This window comes from Magnolia sinica, chromosome 4, assembly GCF_029962835.1.
Source record: "Magnolia sinica isolate HGM2019 chromosome 4, MsV1, whole genome shotgun sequence".
NCBI lineage: Eukaryota > Viridiplantae > Streptophyta > Magnoliopsida > Magnoliales > Magnoliaceae > Magnolia > Magnolia sinica.
The window spans coordinates 72,415,278-72,435,469 of record NC_080576.1 but is presented as its reverse complement, the minus strand read 5'-3'; the positions used below and the strand labels follow the sequence as shown (position 1 = coordinate 72,435,469).

The following is a 20,192-nucleotide window of genomic DNA, read 5'->3' as shown; positions in this document are numbered from 1 at the left end:
GAGGTCAAAATTGTTCAACCAATCTCATATTAAGATTGTAACCTGGGGCCGTGAGATTCATAATCTAATCCGTTTTATGTAAACTATATGCCACGTGTACAACTTAAGAATGCCTGCATATCAAGCGTCACAGGCAGCCTGAGTATGACATTAATCTTCCGACAGAGTAACTCACCACGCTATAGCCTATTGAGTAAACTCCGTGGCCCCACCGTGATGTATGTGTACTATTCATGCTGTCCATCCGATTTAACAGCTCATTTTAGGAAATAGTCCCAAAATTAAATCATATCCAAAACTCAAGTAAGCTTTACCACAGGAAACAGTTTAAATTGAGCACCTACTGTTGAAAATTTTGCTGAGGCCACTGAAGTTTTGCATCAATCTGATATTTGTTTTTTCAAGTTTTTGTGACCTCGTGAAGAGGTTGAATGACATATAAACATCACTATGGGACTGGTAAGATTTCAACGGTGGCTGTCATTATTCCCACTGTTTCCTCCGGTATGGCCCACTTGAACCATGGATATCCTTCAACTTGAGGATCAAACCCTAAAATGACATTTCAAAATGGATGGACGGTGTGGATAATACACATACATGAAGGTGTCCCCCATAGATTTCACTGTGTACGAAATCCGCGTGCCCAATTGAAAAGCATATATACGTTCCATATACACCAAGGGCTAACTCAGGTTAATTTTCCTGTGGAAAACTTTCGACTTATTGCTTCCTCTTCTGTGTTTGTGAGGGAGATGCTTTGATGCGTGTGTTAGGTATTAAGCGAAGGAAAGTGACAACCTCCAATTCCATGGAGGACGAGGTTTTTTTTTTCTTCTCTATTTTTTTTAAAATTCTTTTAAAATTTTGATTTATTTTTTATTTTTTATTTTTTTAAGCTCTGATGTGGTAACGGTGAGATGGGTCGATTTGATTATGAGGTTCTGAAATATATAAAGGCATTCTGCAGATTCTGTTGCTGATCATCCAACCCTTTTCGTTTTAGTACATAGATTTCGAAATTTTTATCGGATTTGGCTTTGGGTTTCTTTTGTTTTTCAAAATCTGATTCTATATATATATATATATATATATATATATGCTAATTGGAGTGAATATTTCTTTGTTGGGATTTTTGTAGCAGAAAGAAAAACTCATAAAATCAATTGGGTTTTGTTCGAAACGTAGAAGAAACAAACCAATAGGTTGGAATGTGAGTTTTATCCAATTTGGTGGACGGAAGGCTTGGGATTTCAGTTGTTTTTTTTTTTTTTTTGGAAAAGGAAAAATAAATCTTAATTCAGTTGGGTTTTAGCTGAATCGACGGTCTTTGAATTCTCTCGGATTGCCAACAACAGTTCATCATGGTTTGATGGCTTGATCAGCTCGACTTGACTCAGTGGCTCAATTGCGAATCTTGTTTGGTTTCCTTCATGTTAAACCTCAGTACTGGAGAATGTATTGATGAATGTCTTGATAAATGTCGAGTGATGTCTGTACGGTCCCGAATTACCCCAATTAGTGCCGTTTCAGTGTGCTTAGACATGTTTATTCTCAAAACATTGGATGAGATCTGTTATGTATTGTAGCGGTATGAATTGTGTTGGATGAGATTATAAACCATCCTTGGGTCTGAATTGCCCATTCCACGAGCATTGGTTTGTAATTGTTTGTATGGAAACTCAGAGATGTATTCATCTCTGCTGCATGTGGAATTATGGATACATATCTGGTGGGTAATGGGGAGGGTATTATACACGAACCACGGTAGCCTGGCTTCATGTAGTCAGGCAGGGGTGTGCCTAGTACTAACGGTTTGGCATGTGGGGAACAATGTGCATGCAATCCACCCTGTCAGTCGGGTGGTTGCTTCATGTTCACCCTGGAGTAGAAAAATAAGCCCAGTCAAAAGCTCAGGTGGGCCACACCATGGGAAAGAGTTGGAATGGGACGCACAGAGGATTATTTATGTCATCCAATCCCTTCGGCCGATGTGAATCTCCAGGATAAAGGGGTGTTCCAAAAATCATGATGTTCTGAAATGTATGTGGGCCCACGTGAATTTAGAGGTTTTAGGCATGATTTTACACTCTTTCCTATGGTGAGGCGCACCTGAGTTTTGGATTCATCTGATGTTTGGGATCAAGTACAAACACTAGGCGGCACACCTGATGGATGATGTGTATCTCACCCTCATGAAGTGTTCACCCCACAGAAATTGTAGGCATGCCTTCACGAATAGTCATGCCAGTGTTTTCATTATATATGTGCTAGCATGTGTAGTGGGAGTAATGCAGCCACTCGTGTATTTAGAGATTGCATATCATGTCTATTCCCATGCTCCTATCTTCATTGTGCCCATCTATCAAGATATTGTAAATGGTCACCGGTACTTCTTGGTCAGCAAATGTTAAATAGTTCCTCCTTTCCAGTCCTGTTGTTACTAAGATTGCATTCTGTACATTTTGTTTTAGTCCAATTGATTTTAAAACCTTTAGATTCTAAAGCATAACTCGTTAATTCTGCACAAGTATATGCAGTGTGGTCTTTTATTTGCATGTGCTTTTGTGATTCTTTCTTGCGCACTTGGGGCATGTTTTGTATGTAAATGGCACTGAGGATGTGCTTTTATGTGCGAATTTGAGGACTGTATAAAAATTATTACTTCAAATATTTTCAGGCCAAGCTTGCAGCTGTTGCAGAAGAACTTGGGCGAGAAGTCCGGGTATTCACAACCTCAGCAGCTTCTCCTACATCAGATAAGGCAGGCCCTTCTTCGATATCTGATGCTGGTATGCATGCCCTCGTCTTCTATAATATTTCAAGCATCATATAATAAGGTTCTTATTATCTTCTTTGTAGAGATCATGAAGGAAGCATTTCCTAAATATCAGAATGCCCATGCTTGCCTAAGCGTGAGGTCAAATGAGTTTTTTTGGATGTTGATTTTAATATTGGGTTAGACTACTGTGTCTTTTTCACCAATTTTAAATGGTGGCAGATCATCCATGGTGCATGTGGCAGTCATGTGCACCAATATCTAGACTACCCAAAATTTGGGCCCCATTGGGGTGGGAGTACATAGCCAATAATCACACTGATAAGGTGATCTTACTCATCTTACATCGGACATTGTACTCAAACCACTGACATTTCTTTTTAATTGTGCATTTGAGGGACACTAGTTGAATGGTTAAGGTCATCGGATCAGTCTGATTATTGGGATACACAACATCCACAATGGTGCCCATGATTTGGACGGTTTGTATTCTACTGTCTATCCGCTGAATGCTAACTATGAGACTACCAAAATTTGGAATGTTTTCGAGAGGGTGAAAATTTTCTATTTAGATATGTGCTTAGAGCTTACCGTATTATAAATGGAATTTTTTTTTTTTTTTACAGAGGAGCCAGATGATTTCTATGAATTCACCCCGGAGGATTACTACCGAATGTTAGCAAGCAAAAAGGAAGGTAATACTTTTTTAAATGGTTAAAAGGCAATATTGGCAATTGCAAGTACATTAGTAGTCACCTGTTGTAAAGTTTCTATAGTATTAGTTTGTGCATCCAATTCTGGAACTCCATTTTTTATGGCAAACTTTCGTAGGATGGTTACACGCATCATTGTCTTTTTAACATTGGATTCTTCTTTTGATGGCTTAACCTTGTACCTGTTTACAGATAAGTATCTGAAGACCCGCAAAATCCGAGAAGCTGAGGAGGCCGCACGCAGATCAAGAATAACTAAGGTGCTAGAAATGATCCTCTAAGTTATGCATAAAGTTTCTTATAATGCTTGAGGACAGGAGGGCTGTCAATGGGCTGGAGCAGGTTGGTCAAGGTCTGGGTGAGCCTGGCTGGTTTACTTGACTGGCCTGTAGGGTTGTCAACGGGCTGGGTTAGGGTCAGGCCAAGCTCTATCTGAGCCTGGCCCACATTATTCAACATAGGCCTAAACCCAGCCTGGGCCCATGACGAGCCAAAATAGTCCAGCCTGAAATGTTTATTCCTGATGGGCTGTTGTAAACGATCCAAACCTGGCCCGATTGAAAATGGGCTTGAGTTTTAAGCCCAGGCCAGGCCCTGGGGCGTGACACTCCAGCCCAAGTCTGGCCTGAGGCCTACCAGGCCCGAAAGCCCACAGGCCTTCCTGGCCCATTGACAGCCCTACTGGTCTTAAAAGCAGGTTTGGACCCAGCTCATGACAGTAATAAATGGGCCTAGACCACTTGGGCCAGGCGTCAATAGGAACTGAAAAGTTATCAAATCTGTCTTGGGCCTGGACTTGTTTTGTGTATGGTAGTCCTGAATTCAGGCCTAGGGCCCACTTGCGAGTCCAATAACGAAGCCAGGCTTCTCTTATGGAGGTTACTTGGCCAGTCTGACCATTGTGGCCTTCCTGAGGATCCTATTTATTAGCACATACTGTCAGTGCATGCCATACTTCTTAAAAATTTCCCGTGGATATCAGTGATATATTGTTTTTGACTTTTCTGCCCAGTATTTTCCAAAGAGGTTTGCTCAAAGACATCCTGACTTAGTACAATCTGATACATTGTGACTCTCTGTTGGATTTTGGCCTTTTTCAAAGACATCGTTTATTTGATGAGGCCCTCCTTGGGTGGGGGATGCCCAAAGAAACTCTGAGATCAAACATGCCAACCCATTCATTATACAAAGGTTATGGTGACCCTTCATGTTTGAAGGAAAAGATCCAAATTAGCAAAAAGCTGAAATAGTCCAATTGAGAGCTTTCTATTTGTTGCCCTTCCACTACACAAGGTGAGACTTGTGATATAAATGGTTTGAATCATTGGAAGATGACCCAGATTCAAAGGCCAAAGTCCCAACCTACCATATTGCAATGTGTTAGGATGTATTCGAGCAAACCTCTTTTCCAATTAGGTAAACAGTTGTGCCTTTTTTTTCCCCCCTTCAATTTACATGTCGACCTTTCATGGTGTTTTTCTATTTTGGTAAAGTTTCAATGATATTATGAAAGCAAAACAAATGAGTTAAAAAACACATATACCCATATAGGTACCGACAGACTACAACTTACTACCTGGATATACAACAAATTTGTAAGGCTAGCTGCTTTCTGTAGTTAACTTTGTTCATCCATAACTGATTGGATTGGTAATTTCTGTGTTATTTGGAGGATGCTTGATTTGGCATCTTGGGTTTGTTGTTTTGCTTTTTTTTTTTTTTTTTTTTTTTTTTGCTTTTTGAATAAATTGTGCAGGCGGTAATCAGGGTCCGTTTCCCTGATAACTACACACTAGAGGCAACATTTGATCCATCAGAGAGAATTCAAAGTTTAGTGGATCTCCTAGCAAAAGTAGTTGCTCGTCCAGACCTGCCATTCTACATATGTAAGAATTTTTTTTACTCGGTCAGATTGTTAGATCTCTTTGGAATTTAATTTTCTATACATTCTAATCTGAGTTTTGCTGTCTGCATTACCATCTCGGAAGCTGTTATAGGGGCTTACTATCAACTCAAATGTTCTTTTCTTTCAAACTCTTTATTGTACTACTACTTATACCTGCTGAACAATTGATCGAGGTCATGGTCCTTTATGTCACGGACCACACATTGTATGTAGTAGGCACTAGATTCATGTCCTTTGTGGTATATGTATCTAATTCTACCACGATTTAAGATTTTAAACACATTAACCAATGTTCATGAATCATGATGGGCCATAAGGGGCTGTGGGTATGGTCCAAGTTGTAGTATCCAGAGACTATTCCAAGAATCGAAAGGCATGATGGGAACAAATATCTGACCATAGGAGGTAATTGTAGAAGCAAGCAAAACAGAGAAGTTTGGAATGTATAGTTAACTGCAATAAGAAAGATGTGGCGAAAGGGGTTAAAAAAAAAAACTGGCTTGCAAATGATGCTATTATCCTAGAACAGAAAAGGGAACGGTCGATAAAAAAGCATCTAGCAGTCTGAAGCTTTGTCGGAAAAAGGAAATAAACATCCTACTATTCCAAGAAATCAAATTCAAGACGTTGCTAGATAGCTGGATTACAAAGGTTTTGGGAAGATAGATTGAGTGTTTTTCTTCTATACTGTCAACGGACAGATCTAGGGGATGCCTTACCATTTGGAATGAGGAGTCCTAGACATGCTAGATGAACAGAAAGGCATTTTCTTGGTATCTATTGTATTCATCTCCAAGACAGACGGTTTTTATCGGGTAATGACCAATGTAAGCAGTCCAAACATCCACATAGAAAGGGGACTTTTTTGGGTTGAGCTGGGTCAAATAATGGCTTATTGAATCTTCCCTTGTGTGTCTATGGAGACACCAAACCAGTAGGCTTTAGTTTGAAAAATTGGGTGGTTGCAAAGTCAATGCTAGCACACACAGATTCATCATATTTGTATCATGGCCTAATTTTGTCGATATTCCTATATAGGGGGGGCTGGGTGGAAGATGTGCCTATGGAGTTTTATGTGATCATTGCATACCAGTCAAACTGAAGGGGCAATTTTACGGATAGCTATAACACCAACCATGATTTATAGGACTGAATGTTGGGTGGTTAAAGAACAACATATTTGTAGGATGTGTTGCTGAAATGAGGATGTTGGGATTCGTGAGTGGCAAGACACGGAAGAAAGAATTAGAAATGAATGCATACGAGGGTTATGAACCACACCAATAGGTATTAATATGAGAAGTAGACTTGGATGGTTTGATCATGAGCAATGGAAACCAAGAACTCTGCTGGTTAGGAGTAAGTTGGTTAAATTGAAGTCTCTAGAAGTGCAAGGGGAAGGCGCAAAAGGACATGAGTGGATGTAGTAACGAAAGACTTAATGACCTGTGGTTTAGCTAAGGTATGCTCCTTGATTGAGTGGAATAGCCGAATAGGATTCATGTAGCTGACCCCAATTAGTTGGGATAGTGCTTAGATGATGATGATGATTCCTACCTAGGGGGGCTGCTTCACCTAGTCCAATAACAAGGAGCAATTGGTGAAATACAAATTGGATGCTTCCAAATGATTCCCTGAAAAGATTTTTTCAACAAGGCTCTTTGCAGCCTACATCCCAGCTTTTCTTGACTTTGCAGGTATGATTTTTGAATTTTCTCCCTCCCATAATGAGAATATGTGGCTTCAACATTCTGATTTCATCAATGGGTTGAGTGTTGGTGGTCTTAATGTGTTCTAGAAGGTTGGGTGGGATAATGTGTTCTAGAAGGTTGGGTGGGATAATGAATTCAGAGAGAGAGAGAGAGGGAGGGAGGGAGGGAGGGTCATGAAGTTTTGTTATTTGGGCTTTAGTGTATGGGTTTAGTAGTGTTTTTTGGTCCATAGGTTATGTTTTTTAGTATGGATTTAAGCAAGGGGTCCTTTAAAAAAAAGGAAAATAGGAAGGGGGTATTTCTGTAATTTTATCGATAAGTTTTGTTTAACCCTAATAAAACATAATAGGTGGGATGTGAGGAGGTTCTAAGCAAGAGCTGACACCCCTCTTTTTCTCTCTTCTCCTTTCTCGTTTCTCTCTTCCCTATTTTTCCTGAAAAAGCTGAGAAAAGGAAGAGATCGCTCCATTTGAGGTTGTGGATGGAGTAGAAATGGTTTTATTAGGTATCCTTTTAATTCCAAGAATTTTCAACTCTGTCATGCTACTAAATTCATTGTCCTTGTAACTAATGACTTGTCCTTGCAACTTAAAAATTTTATATACATGGGAAATGTTTCATGCAATTTTTGTGATGTTCCAGATACCACTCCTCCAAAAAAGCAAATCAAAGACATGTCCAAGGATTTCTATTCTCTCGGCTTTGCTCCTGGTGCAATTGTGTATTACACATATGATATACCAAAAGGTGTTTCTTTTTTTCCTCAATAATGAAATTTACTTTAATCTAGGCCAGGTCAATCTTCGTTGGTCCTTTGCAATTCTTTTCTGCTCTTAAACTGTAGCTCTTAATTGTCGATAGTCCTTCAGAGACGTACCTTTAAATGTTGAACTACTTATCTAGTTGATTGCTAATTTAATTGTTTTTAACTTACATAAATGCAATGAATTTGAAAGTTTTGATTAGTGATAATGAAAAGAACTAACAAAGCATTCCATAGCAATTCATACTTCACATGAACGTATAATCAATCTGTGCTTTCACTTGGTTACAATAGTCATGCATGTTTCGAAGTTTGGAATTCATTTCCTACCAAAATAGTATGTTTGTTCTCCTCTTCTTTCATTTGGATTTTAAATTGAATATAATATCTAAAAAATTTATACCCTTGTTCCTTTAAAGAAGACCGATACCCCTTTGTCCTCCTTTTATAGCAATGGTGGTATATTCTTGTTTGTCGTTGTGGTAGCAATGATAGCTAATCCTTCTCTCTAAATTCAGGAATTTCCCTCCCCCCCCCCCCCCCCCCCCCCTTCTTTCTTTGTTTCATTTTTTTAAAAAGATGACACGAAGTGAAAATAGTGTCATTTCAGAGCTTTTCTAAGCGCACGCGTGTGCAATAAAGCTCATGTAGATGGCACACATATGCCAGCATGGCACATAGGTGTGAAATCCATTAGGTTGGTCTGACCTTCTACATGTTTTCCCAAAATTAAATCTGGCCTACTTAGATTGTGGGCCCCAATAGCCAATATTGGAAACAGGTGGATCGGTTAGAAAACTTGGGCCAAGTTTTTTAGAGCCGTACATTTGTTTTGTAAACTATGGCCTACCTGACCAGTGGATCAACTTGGGCTAGGGCATCAATATAGTGGTTCCTTTCTGATGGGTGGATTGGATCTTGGATCTATTGTGCCATGCTGGCTCATGCGTGGTGTGTAAGCTTTATTGCACATGTGTGCGCCTAGCAAAGATCATCATTTTATTGGTCAATCAAGTGGCCATTTCCATTCGCAATGTGGCTAATGGTTTAATTACATTGTAACATCGAACTGATTGAAGTTGTTCTCTTTAGAACATCGTGCCAACTGTGAACGGGAGCATAATGACTAAAGGAGACGTCAAAATGTTGAATTGCGTAATGGGTGGATTTGTAGCCCTCTTAAGCACAATTATGGTGGCAAGGCTTTATCTTTTGGTTACACAAGTAGATATTCTTGTATGCATGAAGCATTCTGAGCTAATCTATATCATCCATGTCCCCATTCAGTTAAATTGTTGTGATTTGATAGGATCATCTGAGATATGTTGGATGATCCAAGGTATATCAACAGCAGGTCAGGATTTTATGATGTTTGTCCAAAATATATAAGGATAATTACCTAAATTGATATAGACAGTTGTCGGATCACTAGGAAAAGAGAGCATTGATAGTATCGCTGTCAATGGGCCGGGCAGGCCCGATTGGCTTCTTGGCTTGGCCTGCCTTGGGCCGGGTTTGGGGCTTAAAATTCCTTCCGTTTCTCAAGCGGGCCAGGCTTGGACTTGTTCAATAGCTCTGTCTGTTACCCATTTCAAATTCGAAATTTAACTAAAAATTTCCCTCTTCTCAAAACTTCAAATTCAACATTTCCACCATCTTTCCAAATTTCAGAATTCAAAATACCCATCCTTCCTCTCTCTCTCTCTCAATGATAGGAAATGAAACCTAAAACCCATCCCTCCTCTCTCTCTCTGTTGAAATGGAACCTAAAACCCACCACTCTCTCTCTCTCTCTCTCTCTCTCTCTCTCTCTCCCCTAAAATGGGAAGAGGAAGGGTAGGACTTTTGCCAAATGTTGAAAGGGGTTCGGACTCGGAGTCTCTGCTCTTTATGATGCTGAGGAAAGCCCTTCGAGATTTATAGCAGATTCAGGTAAACAAACTAAAAAAAAAAAAAAGAAAGAAAAAGAAAAAAAGAAAAAAAATCCAACTTTTGTAGCTGCTGCTTCTTTTTCTCTTCCCGCTCAGCAAATCTGTGACTGAAAGAAATGTTTAATCTAAGAAATGTTTATTCTTTTTCTTCTTCTTCTTCTTCTTCTTCTTCTTCTTTTTTTAAATTTTTTTAATTTTTTTATTAAAAAAAACAGTAAATGGAGCTACGATCTTAAAATCTCATAACGATTCTCTCTTTCTCTCTAGAGTAAACGGGATCGGGTTCAGGCTCAAGCTGGGCCCTACAATGTCTTCCGAGTGGGGTTTGGGCAGATATTGAAAACGACGGGCCAGGCTTGGATAGAGCTTGGCCCGGCCGTAACCCATCCCATTGACACCCCTAATTAATAGAGAAAAACTGAAGTAATCCTAACCAAAAAAAAAAACTGAAGTGGTGGTGAAATAAATCATTACAAAGTTTTCAGGCACAATGCTCAAGAATTGCAAAAAGGTTCTAGTTGGGCAAGAAGGGTTGGAATGTAGTTGTTAGGAACAGGGATAACGTATGGCATGGGTACTATATTAGAAAAAAGTGTTTTTGATCCATGTTTATTTCTAAGCGATGATTAGCAGCAAAAAACGTTATCACTTGTATGGTATCCTCAAAATCCTCAAATACTCCAAGTAGCTTGAGATAGTTCCAAATAATGAGAACCTCATCTTCAATCCAGCTGGCATCCTGCCCGCTCGACAAAGGGATAGGTAGTGTTACCTTTCTATGCTAGGATTCTCCTTGTTGTTTTGTAAAATTTAAAATTTTAGCCATCATGTAGGAGAATATGTCCATGTTTTGCCTTATCAAGGTGTTGATGGATAGGTTAGGAATGATCACTTGAGTCGTCTATAATTGGAATTGAACTTTGGTACACATCAGTTGCTAGTTGCAACCCACCCTTTCTTAATGTGTTGAGGATTATGCCTTTTAACAATTGATTTAGATAAACGTAAACACCGATTAATGACATTGTTTCCTTGCATGGTAGTTGAAAACAAGAATAGCCGTAAAAATTGTGCTTGTCTATTCCTAATGACAACACTCTATTTTGAAGTTCAACTAGACTATCATCAGTCTCATTAATAAATACATTAAAATATCAAAAAGAAGGAATAAAGGCGAAGGGCAACACATAAGGATGTGCATACTGGTTCCCTTAATGGTGTTGCAGAATGTGGAAAATCTCATTCTTGCTACGTTTGGTTTTACTAGATTATTATATGTTAGGAATTTGTCTCTTAATACCTGCCACTTAAAATTAATTATGCACATTTGACAAATGATCTAAAGATCCAAATGTCGGCAAAAGACATCCGAGGGCTACGCCCTAGTGATGCAGGACGAATGGTCTAGACTAAATATGATGTAAAGAAATTATAAACATATTAAAGAGCATTTCAAAGCATAAAATATACTAACCTACCACAAATTTAAGAAATCAAATAAACAATAAAATTCAGATTTCAAGCTAAATCACAATCCCACAATAAACTAAATCATATAAACATAAATTTCAAAGGATCAATGGAAGGTAGAACTTCCACTTTAGCATAGGCTTAGGCAGTTAGGCTTAATTCAAATGGGCTGATTTGGTCTCTCTAGGGTTAAGGATGTGAGAATTTAGGATTAGGGTTTGAGTGTGTAAGGTTAGGAATTTGAAAGGAATTAGGGCTTTGGGAGGATTTGGGGATTTAGGATCCTATTTCCCTTGGAGGTAGGAATTTTGAAAGCTCCTCCCTTTGTACATTGTTTGACCGTTACTTGCAGGATCCTTCTAACTAGATGCTGTTTCGGCTTTGAATCATGCTCCAAACTCTCGCTCCCTCTCCCACTTCCTACCCTTTTATACTTGTTTATGTTTTGAAACAGACTTCCCCTCCCACACCCGAATTTCTTGCAGCTTCACTTCATGCTTTGAGCAACTATAGTTTGGCCAACACTTTCCAATCTACTAGGTGCTCTTCTCAAGGCTACTGCTGTTTGTCGCTGCAAAGAAACTCAACAGGAGCCTATTGAACTTTCATATAGTCGATAAGTGGACATAGTCGATGACCATATTGGATAAGGATGCTTTGATTGAATAGACTAAAGGACGAGGCTACATATTTAGAGGAATTATCAGGTCTTTATGCATCAGGAAGCTAGCAGTATTGTGATGTGCTTGTCTGTACAAGTGCGATTCATGTTTTGGTGACCTAGATCATTGATTTTCTGGGCCCCACTGGCCGAGGCTAATATTTCTGTGATCAAGATCACTGTTTTGTTCTAAATTTCAACAAAAAACTTATTTACATGCCTTGTATTGCTACTTGTGCTTGGTCAACTGGGCTTCTAAGGAAATTGCAGTAATCAGTAGATCAGTTAATGCTATATATGAATATACCTCAATTTAATGGATTACGGTTGTTGATCTAGTAATCTGATGGAATCCTTAGTGATGCAGCAAGATTGGTAAGAACATGAACTTTTAGAATAAGAATGAATATGTACAAATTTAGAATCTCTAATCCTTCAATTTGCCACAATTTTATCTCCAATTACTCCGTAAATCAGCAATAATGGTTATAAAAAAACACGAAATATATGCGGCATTGCTCCACACATACCCAATGGCATTGCACCAAAGGGGCCCCAAAGGCACTGCACCAATAGAGGTATTGCTCACTTAGAAAATAGGGGGATTGCTTTGGTGAATAGATGTGTTTTGTGCTGCTGTGATTAGAATAAGGATGAATATTTACAAATTTAGAATATCTAATCCTTCAATTTGCACAATTTTATCTCCAATTACTCCGCAATTCAGCAATAATGATTATAAAAAAAAAGGTCTGGTTATAATTGAAGGTGACTCTAGTAATGCAACTGCATGGGCTACAGGTAAATTGTTCTTGTAGGAAGTTGCAGATGTTATTGTTGTAGTGCAAATGTGTATTGCAAGGGAGGTTTCTTTCTCATTAAATCCCAAGAGAAGCAAATTCCGAGGCTGATGATCTTGTGTGGGCTCGGGCTTGTAGAAATGAGTTGCTTATAGTAGACAGGAGTGATTTTTATTTATTTTAACACGCTGATCCATAGCTCAAGTGGTAGACTGAGTGAAAAATCATTTTTTTTTTTTAAATTTAAAAAATTTAAAATTTTATTTTAACACCCTGATCCATAGCTCAAGTGGTAGACTGAGTGAAAGATACCTTGTTTCAACACTGAGGTCTTGGTATCGATTCCCTAGTGGGGGTGGCTAACAGTGAAGTGTGAACTGACAGTGGGTGTACTAACAAGCTAACTAAAAAAAAAAGAGAGAGAAAAAAAAAAGATGAATTTTTACCTTCTTCTTCTGCTACATCTTTTTTTTTTCCCTCCAGTGCTGCTTGTTGCAGCATCTCGCTGCTTTGATGCTGTCCCTGTTTACTTATTTTGCTGTTGTGGTGTTGCCGTAATTACTGGATTTTAAAAAAAAAGGAAAACAAAAAGGAGTATTGAATCTTATCACAGGAAACGATGAAAAAAATAAAATAAATCGTTTCATTCAGTCCATTGTAATCCTAACCATCTATTTCAATAGAACATTAAAATGATTAAAATATCCTTGGATCCCATCTTAACCATTCAAGCTTTTTGCAAATTTGCAATAACTCGCTCATAGGATATTGGGATTTCATAATCTTGGGCTGGTTTGAAAGCTAACTCAATAGTCTTTTAAATGGCACCTATTTTGTGTCATTCAAACATCATTTGATACTTGGAAAGCGCGTTTCAAAATTACCAACCCAAATATTAAAAGGAAACCTCTTTTTTTTTTTTTTGTTAGCTTGTTAGTAAACCCCACTGTCAGTTCACACTTCGCTGTTAGCCACCCCCACTAGGGAATCAATACCAAGACCTCAGTGTTGAAACGAGGTATCTTTCACTCAGTCTACCACTTAAAGGGAAACCTGTTCAGCAAGTCATAGGCGGATTCTTAACTCTAACAACTAATCAAACAATAAACCCTATGAATTCGTGGACTCCACAGTTTGGTTGAACAATTAATTTGCATCCATATCTCTCATCAGACCAATCTGGACCTCCAGTACAGTTCAAATCATCAGTATGGACGGTTGGATGGTCTAGGTCTTCAATTGGGATGGCTAGGTCTTTAATCAGTACTCTTGGATGAGAATGATATAGAATATCTTATGGCTTGACTTTTGACGTCCAGCAATGGGACCACTGGTCTCCCACTGGATGATTGGATCATGCTGCATCATGCAGCGAATGATAATTAGGTTTGGTGACCTAGAATATTTGTTACTAGCTAATCAGGAGTTGATAAAAGATGTGCATTGCTTGCTATGACCATATTAAGTGGATTCTTGTTTGAACAAATCTCTACTTCATTTTTCTCTATGATTTGCATTTAGATATATCATATGGAGGTTTGCCAGCCCCATATGGACAACCACTTCAAAAGAAACTTTACATGCAACAAACGTGTCAGCATAGCATTTGTGTGCTACATCTGACCTGGTGCGGATGTGGGCTGGTTCACTCATTATGGGCCACTTGTACTAAAAAAGAATGGATAGTTTAAAAAACATTGCAGATGGACTGGATTGTTAGGTGAGCCACTTGGGGATGGAGTCATTGCCCCGTTCATTGTGGACATTCTGGATGAGCGGACCAGCATGATTTTTTGCATATGGTCATTTTCACAGTTGGGTCCACTTTATACACAGCTCTCAGTCGGGTCCACTTTATACACAGCTCTTTTATCCTATACACATGCCAAGTTGGCATGTGTGCTGTGTGTAAAGGTGTGTGGAGAAGGTGGATTTGGGGTTGCAAACCTCTAATCCTATATCCTTGGATCGCAAGTCTCTTGGTGGAAACAGTGGCATCTTTGTTGGGGCCAGCATTTGGTACATAGCGGGTTGGCTTTCAGTGTTCTAGATCATTCATCCTCTGGGCCCACCATGATGATCAACAGACTAAAAAATCTTCTCTGTTGGACAATCACAGACATCCTGTGTAGACTTCCCCTTGTGTACAGACCATTTCATCTTTAACCAAAATACCCATTTGTAGTCCAACGATCAGATAGCTAGGGTTGTCCAAAAGAGATGCTGTTTACAGCATTGTCCATTCAAAGTTTCAACTGGGGCCCGCCATATTAACAGTTTGGATCATAGAAACTTGAGTTTATGAGATGCTGTCTTGAAGTGAAACGCTGTTTGCTTTGGTCCGAGTGTCCTTTAAACAGATGCCGGAGTTGCTTGCTTTCTTTAATCAGTATCTGTTATATAGTCTAGTCACATGTTTGCTCTTATGGTGATTAATGTCCACTAGCAACTTGCTGAGATTCTTAATGTGGACGTGTTGGCATTGCAGGGGATGACAGAGCAGCTGTAGATTCAGGGCCTTTCCTTCGTGATGAGATAATATCTTTGAATGGTCTGGATGTTTTTCCTGAACAGGCAGAAACTGTCCAATCTGCGCCAGAACCTGCTGTGCCAGAACAGCCTTCTCCTAATGATCCAGCACCTAAGCCTGTTGTTAAGAAGTCCGTTAAGCCAAAGTGGCTTAAAATGTGAGAACTGTGACATGGGCAAGGTACATTTCCATACTTCCACTTTATTGCAGTTGTCAGCGAAGGAGCAACACCTGATTCTTTTGTTATCAAGTGGTGCAGTGTTGCTCTGTTCATCTTGCTAGTATTTCACTGTACAAGTATTGGGGACATGTTTACAGAAGAATGATAGGGCATTGCTTATTAGCAATCATCGCAGAGAATTCCATATACGTGGCCATCATTTGGTGATCTAAACCATTTATTCGATGGCCCCAATGGTGATGGTTTGTTACCCAGGAAGTTGGAAGATCCCCCACCCTTTGATATTTGGCCTTTTTTTTTTTTCTGTTGAATGTGGACTGTTTCTGTATCTTTGTGTCTTAACCATCTAGTTGCAGGCCCCCAAAGACTTGGGATCTTCCAGTCCAGGAGAAATCTGGGGCATTAGGGCTCATCAGTTGTATGGTTTAGATCATTGAATGAACTAAAGAATATACAATCGCTACAGGAGCATGCTACCATAATGATACAGCATCATGGTACAGTTACACCACGATAGTGCTACAATAACACCAGTATACTGCAGTACAGCTACAGAGACAGTAACAGTAGAACAAGCCGCAGTCCTGCTAATGAGTTTCTTAGATGAGTTCTAGTTGGTTTTGACCAGTTACACGAGTTGCACAAATTTTGAGTCCTACTTTTAGTTTATCTGCGTTTTAGCTGTCGAGTGTCTAGGAATTATTTGAATTCAAGAAGGATTGTTATGCACTATGGCCTTCATTGGTCTGTTGGGCCCCACCGTGGATTGACCATGCAGAAAAAAGGTATCTTCTATAGGACAATCCTAACCTTCAAAGTATTTTAAAAATACATCTATGGCTCATGTTCATGGGGAGAAATGAAAGGGCCTATACTGGTGGCTAGGATCTTCCAGTATTGAAGATTTTTCAGCATGGTCTTATCAACAGTGCCTTGCATTAGACCCATTGGCTTATATGTCTTATATCACTGAGCCATGGGCCCCAATTGTACAAACTGAAATACCCAAGGATATAGTTGGGGATCATATATTTCTTTTGTATGCAACCATGGTGGTGAAGGACATTAGTTCCTGAATATGAAATCACAAACTGTTACAATTGAAAATCCTGTCAGTGTCATGTGACTAATGCATGTACCTTTGTTTCACAGAGTCAGTACAATTTCTGAGAGAGCAGCAAGTGGCGTCAATGTAAGTTAAAGGAAAAAAAAAAAAGAAAAAGAAAGAAAGGCATGGAGGTGCAACGACTGAATTTGGCTTTCTAATGCACAGAGGGTATTTAATAAAACCATGATTTTTACCATACCACCAAGATGTTGTGTCCCCTTAGATTCTTCATTTGTAAGTTTATGTTATGGGCACTATTACTATGTTTTTTTTTTTTTTCTTGATAGTGGAAGTGAGATATTGAAACATATTTCGATGGTCCTCCATTCGCTGGAAAGGGATGGATGGATCCATTTGGGCCACTGTTCTGTCTGAGATTTGCATGACTAACAAAACCAGGACTTGGAAAACCAAAGCGAACCATGTGTGGATTTGTCTTGGGCTGCAGCCAAAGTACTGTGATTTTTGGGATTCTATTATGAGTAGAAATTCTCAAAATTGTGAAACGACTTTGTATGGGGAAGATCTCTTTTCAATGCAAAAGCACCACGTTTTGCAATGATCAGAAATTCCAGAAACAGTTGAAACTTCAAATCACAAGTCATTGGCCATGAGCCAGGAGGCAAATACCTTGCATGAATTTTATACACGTTTTGAAGCATTTGGATATCAGTGATAACCTCACTGCTTCTGTATTATGAGGCAAATTGGTTCTAGCAAACACCAGGAAAAGGGATGATCCTATACAGCTAGCTTGCACCTTATTATGGTTCATATCAGTTTAGAGTTGATCAATCCAGACCATCCAAATAGTCTTGTCTACTCTTCATGGGCTATTACGCCAAAACTCGTTCTAATCGGATGATCCTAACCATCCACAAAGTCCTTTTGGTTATAGGCACTGATTTTACATAACCCGGCCAACCATTTTGCATGAGTGGTTGGGATGAGTGTGATTGTTTGACCGTGGACGAGGATGAGTGATCGATTATCAGATTTCTCCGTTACCAAATTTTCGTTGCAATGCCGTGCAAATTGGTTTGTTCAGGCTTTGCTTCCCCTCATTGGCATGACAAGAAATAATTGTATTTTTAATCATAAATTTCTTTCTAAGAAATGCATCCTTTATTAGAGCTGGGCATCGAGGTGAGTCCCTCGGACCGAGTTAGGGCTGATCTGACTTGATCCGGTTTTGAAATAGGCCTAACCTGAACTCTACTCGACTGGGTACCGAGTCCAGCATGCCTGAACCGATCCGAATCCGAGTCTAGCATGGACTAATTTAGACCGAGTCCGACCCTGTGAAAAGTACCGAGTCGGTTCGAGTTGGCACTGATTCGGATCAAGAGATGAGGGAAGGAGGGTGTGGATAGGAGAAAGAGAAGAGGGTGGTGATGGTGGTGGGTGGTTGTTGGGCTTGGAAGAGGGAGGGAGGGAGGGAGGGAGTGGAGGGCAGAGAGAGAGAGAGAGAGAGAGAGAGAGAGAGAGAGAGAGAGGGAGGAGGGTAGTGATGGTGGTGGGTGGCTGCCGGGCTTGGAAGAGGAGGGAGGGAGTGGAGAGGAGAGAGAGCGAGAGAGGAGGGTGGTTGTTGGGCTTGGAAGGGGAGGATGAGGGAGGGAGAGAGGGTTTAGGATCGGCTGCGGCATATAGGGTTAGATATATTTAAAAATTATAGTTTTTTATTATATATATACCTGAATCCGTGTCGAGTCGGTTTCAGATTGAGTTGAGTATGACCGAGTTTCGGGTCGTGTTACTAGGTAACTCGAACTCGACTTCATTTGAATTTGGATTGGACGAAGCCTACTTGGTTAGTACAGACTCACCCATTTAGTTCGAGTCAAGTTGGGTCTGAATGAGTTGGACAAGTCGAATCAGGCAAGTTGAGTCATCCCATGCCCAGCTCTATCCTTTATAATCTTGGAGAATATTAAAAGCTAGAATTATCTTTCTAGTAAGTAATAACGTTGTGCTTCAACAACGGGTCAAGGGTTCGAGTACCCACCAGTGGTGAAATCCCACGGCGTGCGTGTGGGGTGCGTGTGCGTGTGTAAGTGTGTGTGTGTGTGTGGGGTGTGTGTGCGTGTGTAAAAAAAAAAAAAAAAAAAAAGTAATAACGTTGCGCTTCAAGTTTTAAGGTTAATTTCAGCTGCTTGGGCTCTCCTAACCTTTTTTCTCCACTCCACTCGCCCACCCTTCGAGTGGACAGGCATGCAGTCTCTCTCAGGACGGGGATGGCTTGTGTTTCGGAACGTGGCATTTTTTTTTTCTTTTCTTTTCTTTTCCTTTTCTTCTGTCCTCGGCCACGGAGTACCCCACAAAGTGGTCGGTCAGATCAATGGCTTGCATAGACCAACCATGCCCCGCATTTGAAAAGTAAAAATAATTTTAGGAAATATGTGATATGTGGAAGCGGAATCTTTCCAGTTGCGTTGTCGTGCAATACACTCTCGTTGTGCTGTTGCGCAGCACCCTTCCATTTCCGTCTGAGGCATCTTCCCCTCATTAACCATTCTGGCACTTTTTTATATGTTGCGCGACCGGACAACACATCTCCATTTTTCATGATCCAACGTCCGAATTTTACAAAAGTTCTGGCACTTTTTTATATGTTGCGCGACCGGACAACACATCTCCATTTTTCATGATCCAACGTCCGAATTTTACAAAAGTTTGAAGAATGTTTTTTGCTAAAATGATGAAAATACCAACCAATTAAATGAGAATTAAATAAGTACCTAAACGCAAATATTATTAATAACGTCTTATTATAAAAAGAAAAAAAAAAAAATCTAAAAAAAACCCTGCGCACATGGGGGTGCTATGTGGAACCCACCATGATGCCACCATGATGTATTCATGCCGTCCATCTATTTTTCCTGATCATTTTAGGATATGAGCCCAAAAATGCGGCAGATTGACATATCAGGTTCACTGCATCATAGGAAACAGTGATGATTAAACAGCCATCATTAAAAACTTATAATGCCCACCGAAATGTTTATTTTCCATCTAACCTGTTGATTAGGTCACACACCTGGATAAGGGAAAAAACAAATAACAGCTTCATCCGAAACTTTTGGAGCCCACGAGAAGTTTTAATGGTGGGCATTCTTCACCACTGTTTCATGCTGTGTGGTCTGCATGAGACTTAGATCTGCCTCATTTTTGGGATCATGTCTTAAAATGATCTGGAAAAATGTATAAACGATGTGGATTAAACACATACATTATGATGGGTTTTACAAAGCAACGCATGCTGCGCAGGTTCAAGGCACTACTTTGGTGCCTTTGCTGGACGGGCACCCATTACGCTGATCATTTTAGCCGTGGAGTCCAAAGAGAGACAGATGTAAGGAGACCACACCAAATGAAAAGTGGGGATTGAACTCTTCCTCTTGAAAACTTTCTAGGGCCCACTGTTGTGTTTATTTGCCATCCAACCTGTTCACAAGGTCACATAGACCTACTAAGTTTTCAATAGTATACTTTAAATGCCCACTGCTTCATGTGGTGTGGTCCACTTGAGCCTTTTGTTAACCTCATTTTTGAGTTCATGCCCTAAGATGATCTGTGAAAATAGATGAACGGTGTGGATAAAACATATACACACATATTGTTATGGGTAAAAATGGACT

General features: G+C 39.7%; 1 protein-coding gene across 1 annotated transcript; it reads left to right on the top strand.

Moving 5' to 3' along the window:
- The first annotated feature begins 671 nt into the window (after positions 1-671).
- On the top strand, positions 672-16,916 carry LOC131243213 (plant UBX domain-containing protein 1). The gene is made up of 8 exons (XM_058242387.1): positions 672-823; positions 2,681-2,792; positions 3,406-3,474; positions 3,685-3,752; positions 5,249-5,378; positions 7,753-7,857; positions 15,224-15,445; positions 16,599-16,916. The coding sequence occupies exons 1-7, from the start codon at positions 764-766 to the stop codon at positions 15,424-15,426; spliced, it is 747 nt and encodes a 248-aa protein (XP_058098370.1). The 5' UTR covers positions 672-763; the 3' UTR covers positions 15,427-15,445; positions 16,599-16,916.
- Positions 16,917-20,192: the final 3,276 nt, after the last annotated feature.

What these genes read in the sequence shown, in the direction of transcription:
- LOC131243213 (XM_058242387.1), top strand. Translation starts at nt 764, where the DNA reads ATGCGTGTGTTAGGTATTAAGCGAAGGAAAGTGACAACCTCCAATTCC. An exon ending in GCAGATCAAGAATAACTAAG is followed by an intron (nt 3,753 to 5,248) that starts GTGCTAGAAATG and finishes TAAATTGTGCAG; the next exon opens with GCGGTAATCAGGGTCCGTTT. An exon ending in CACATATGATATACCAAAAG is followed by an intron (nt 7,858 to 15,223) that starts GTGTTTCTTTTT and finishes TTGGCATTGCAG; the next exon opens with GGGATGACAGAGCAGCTGTA.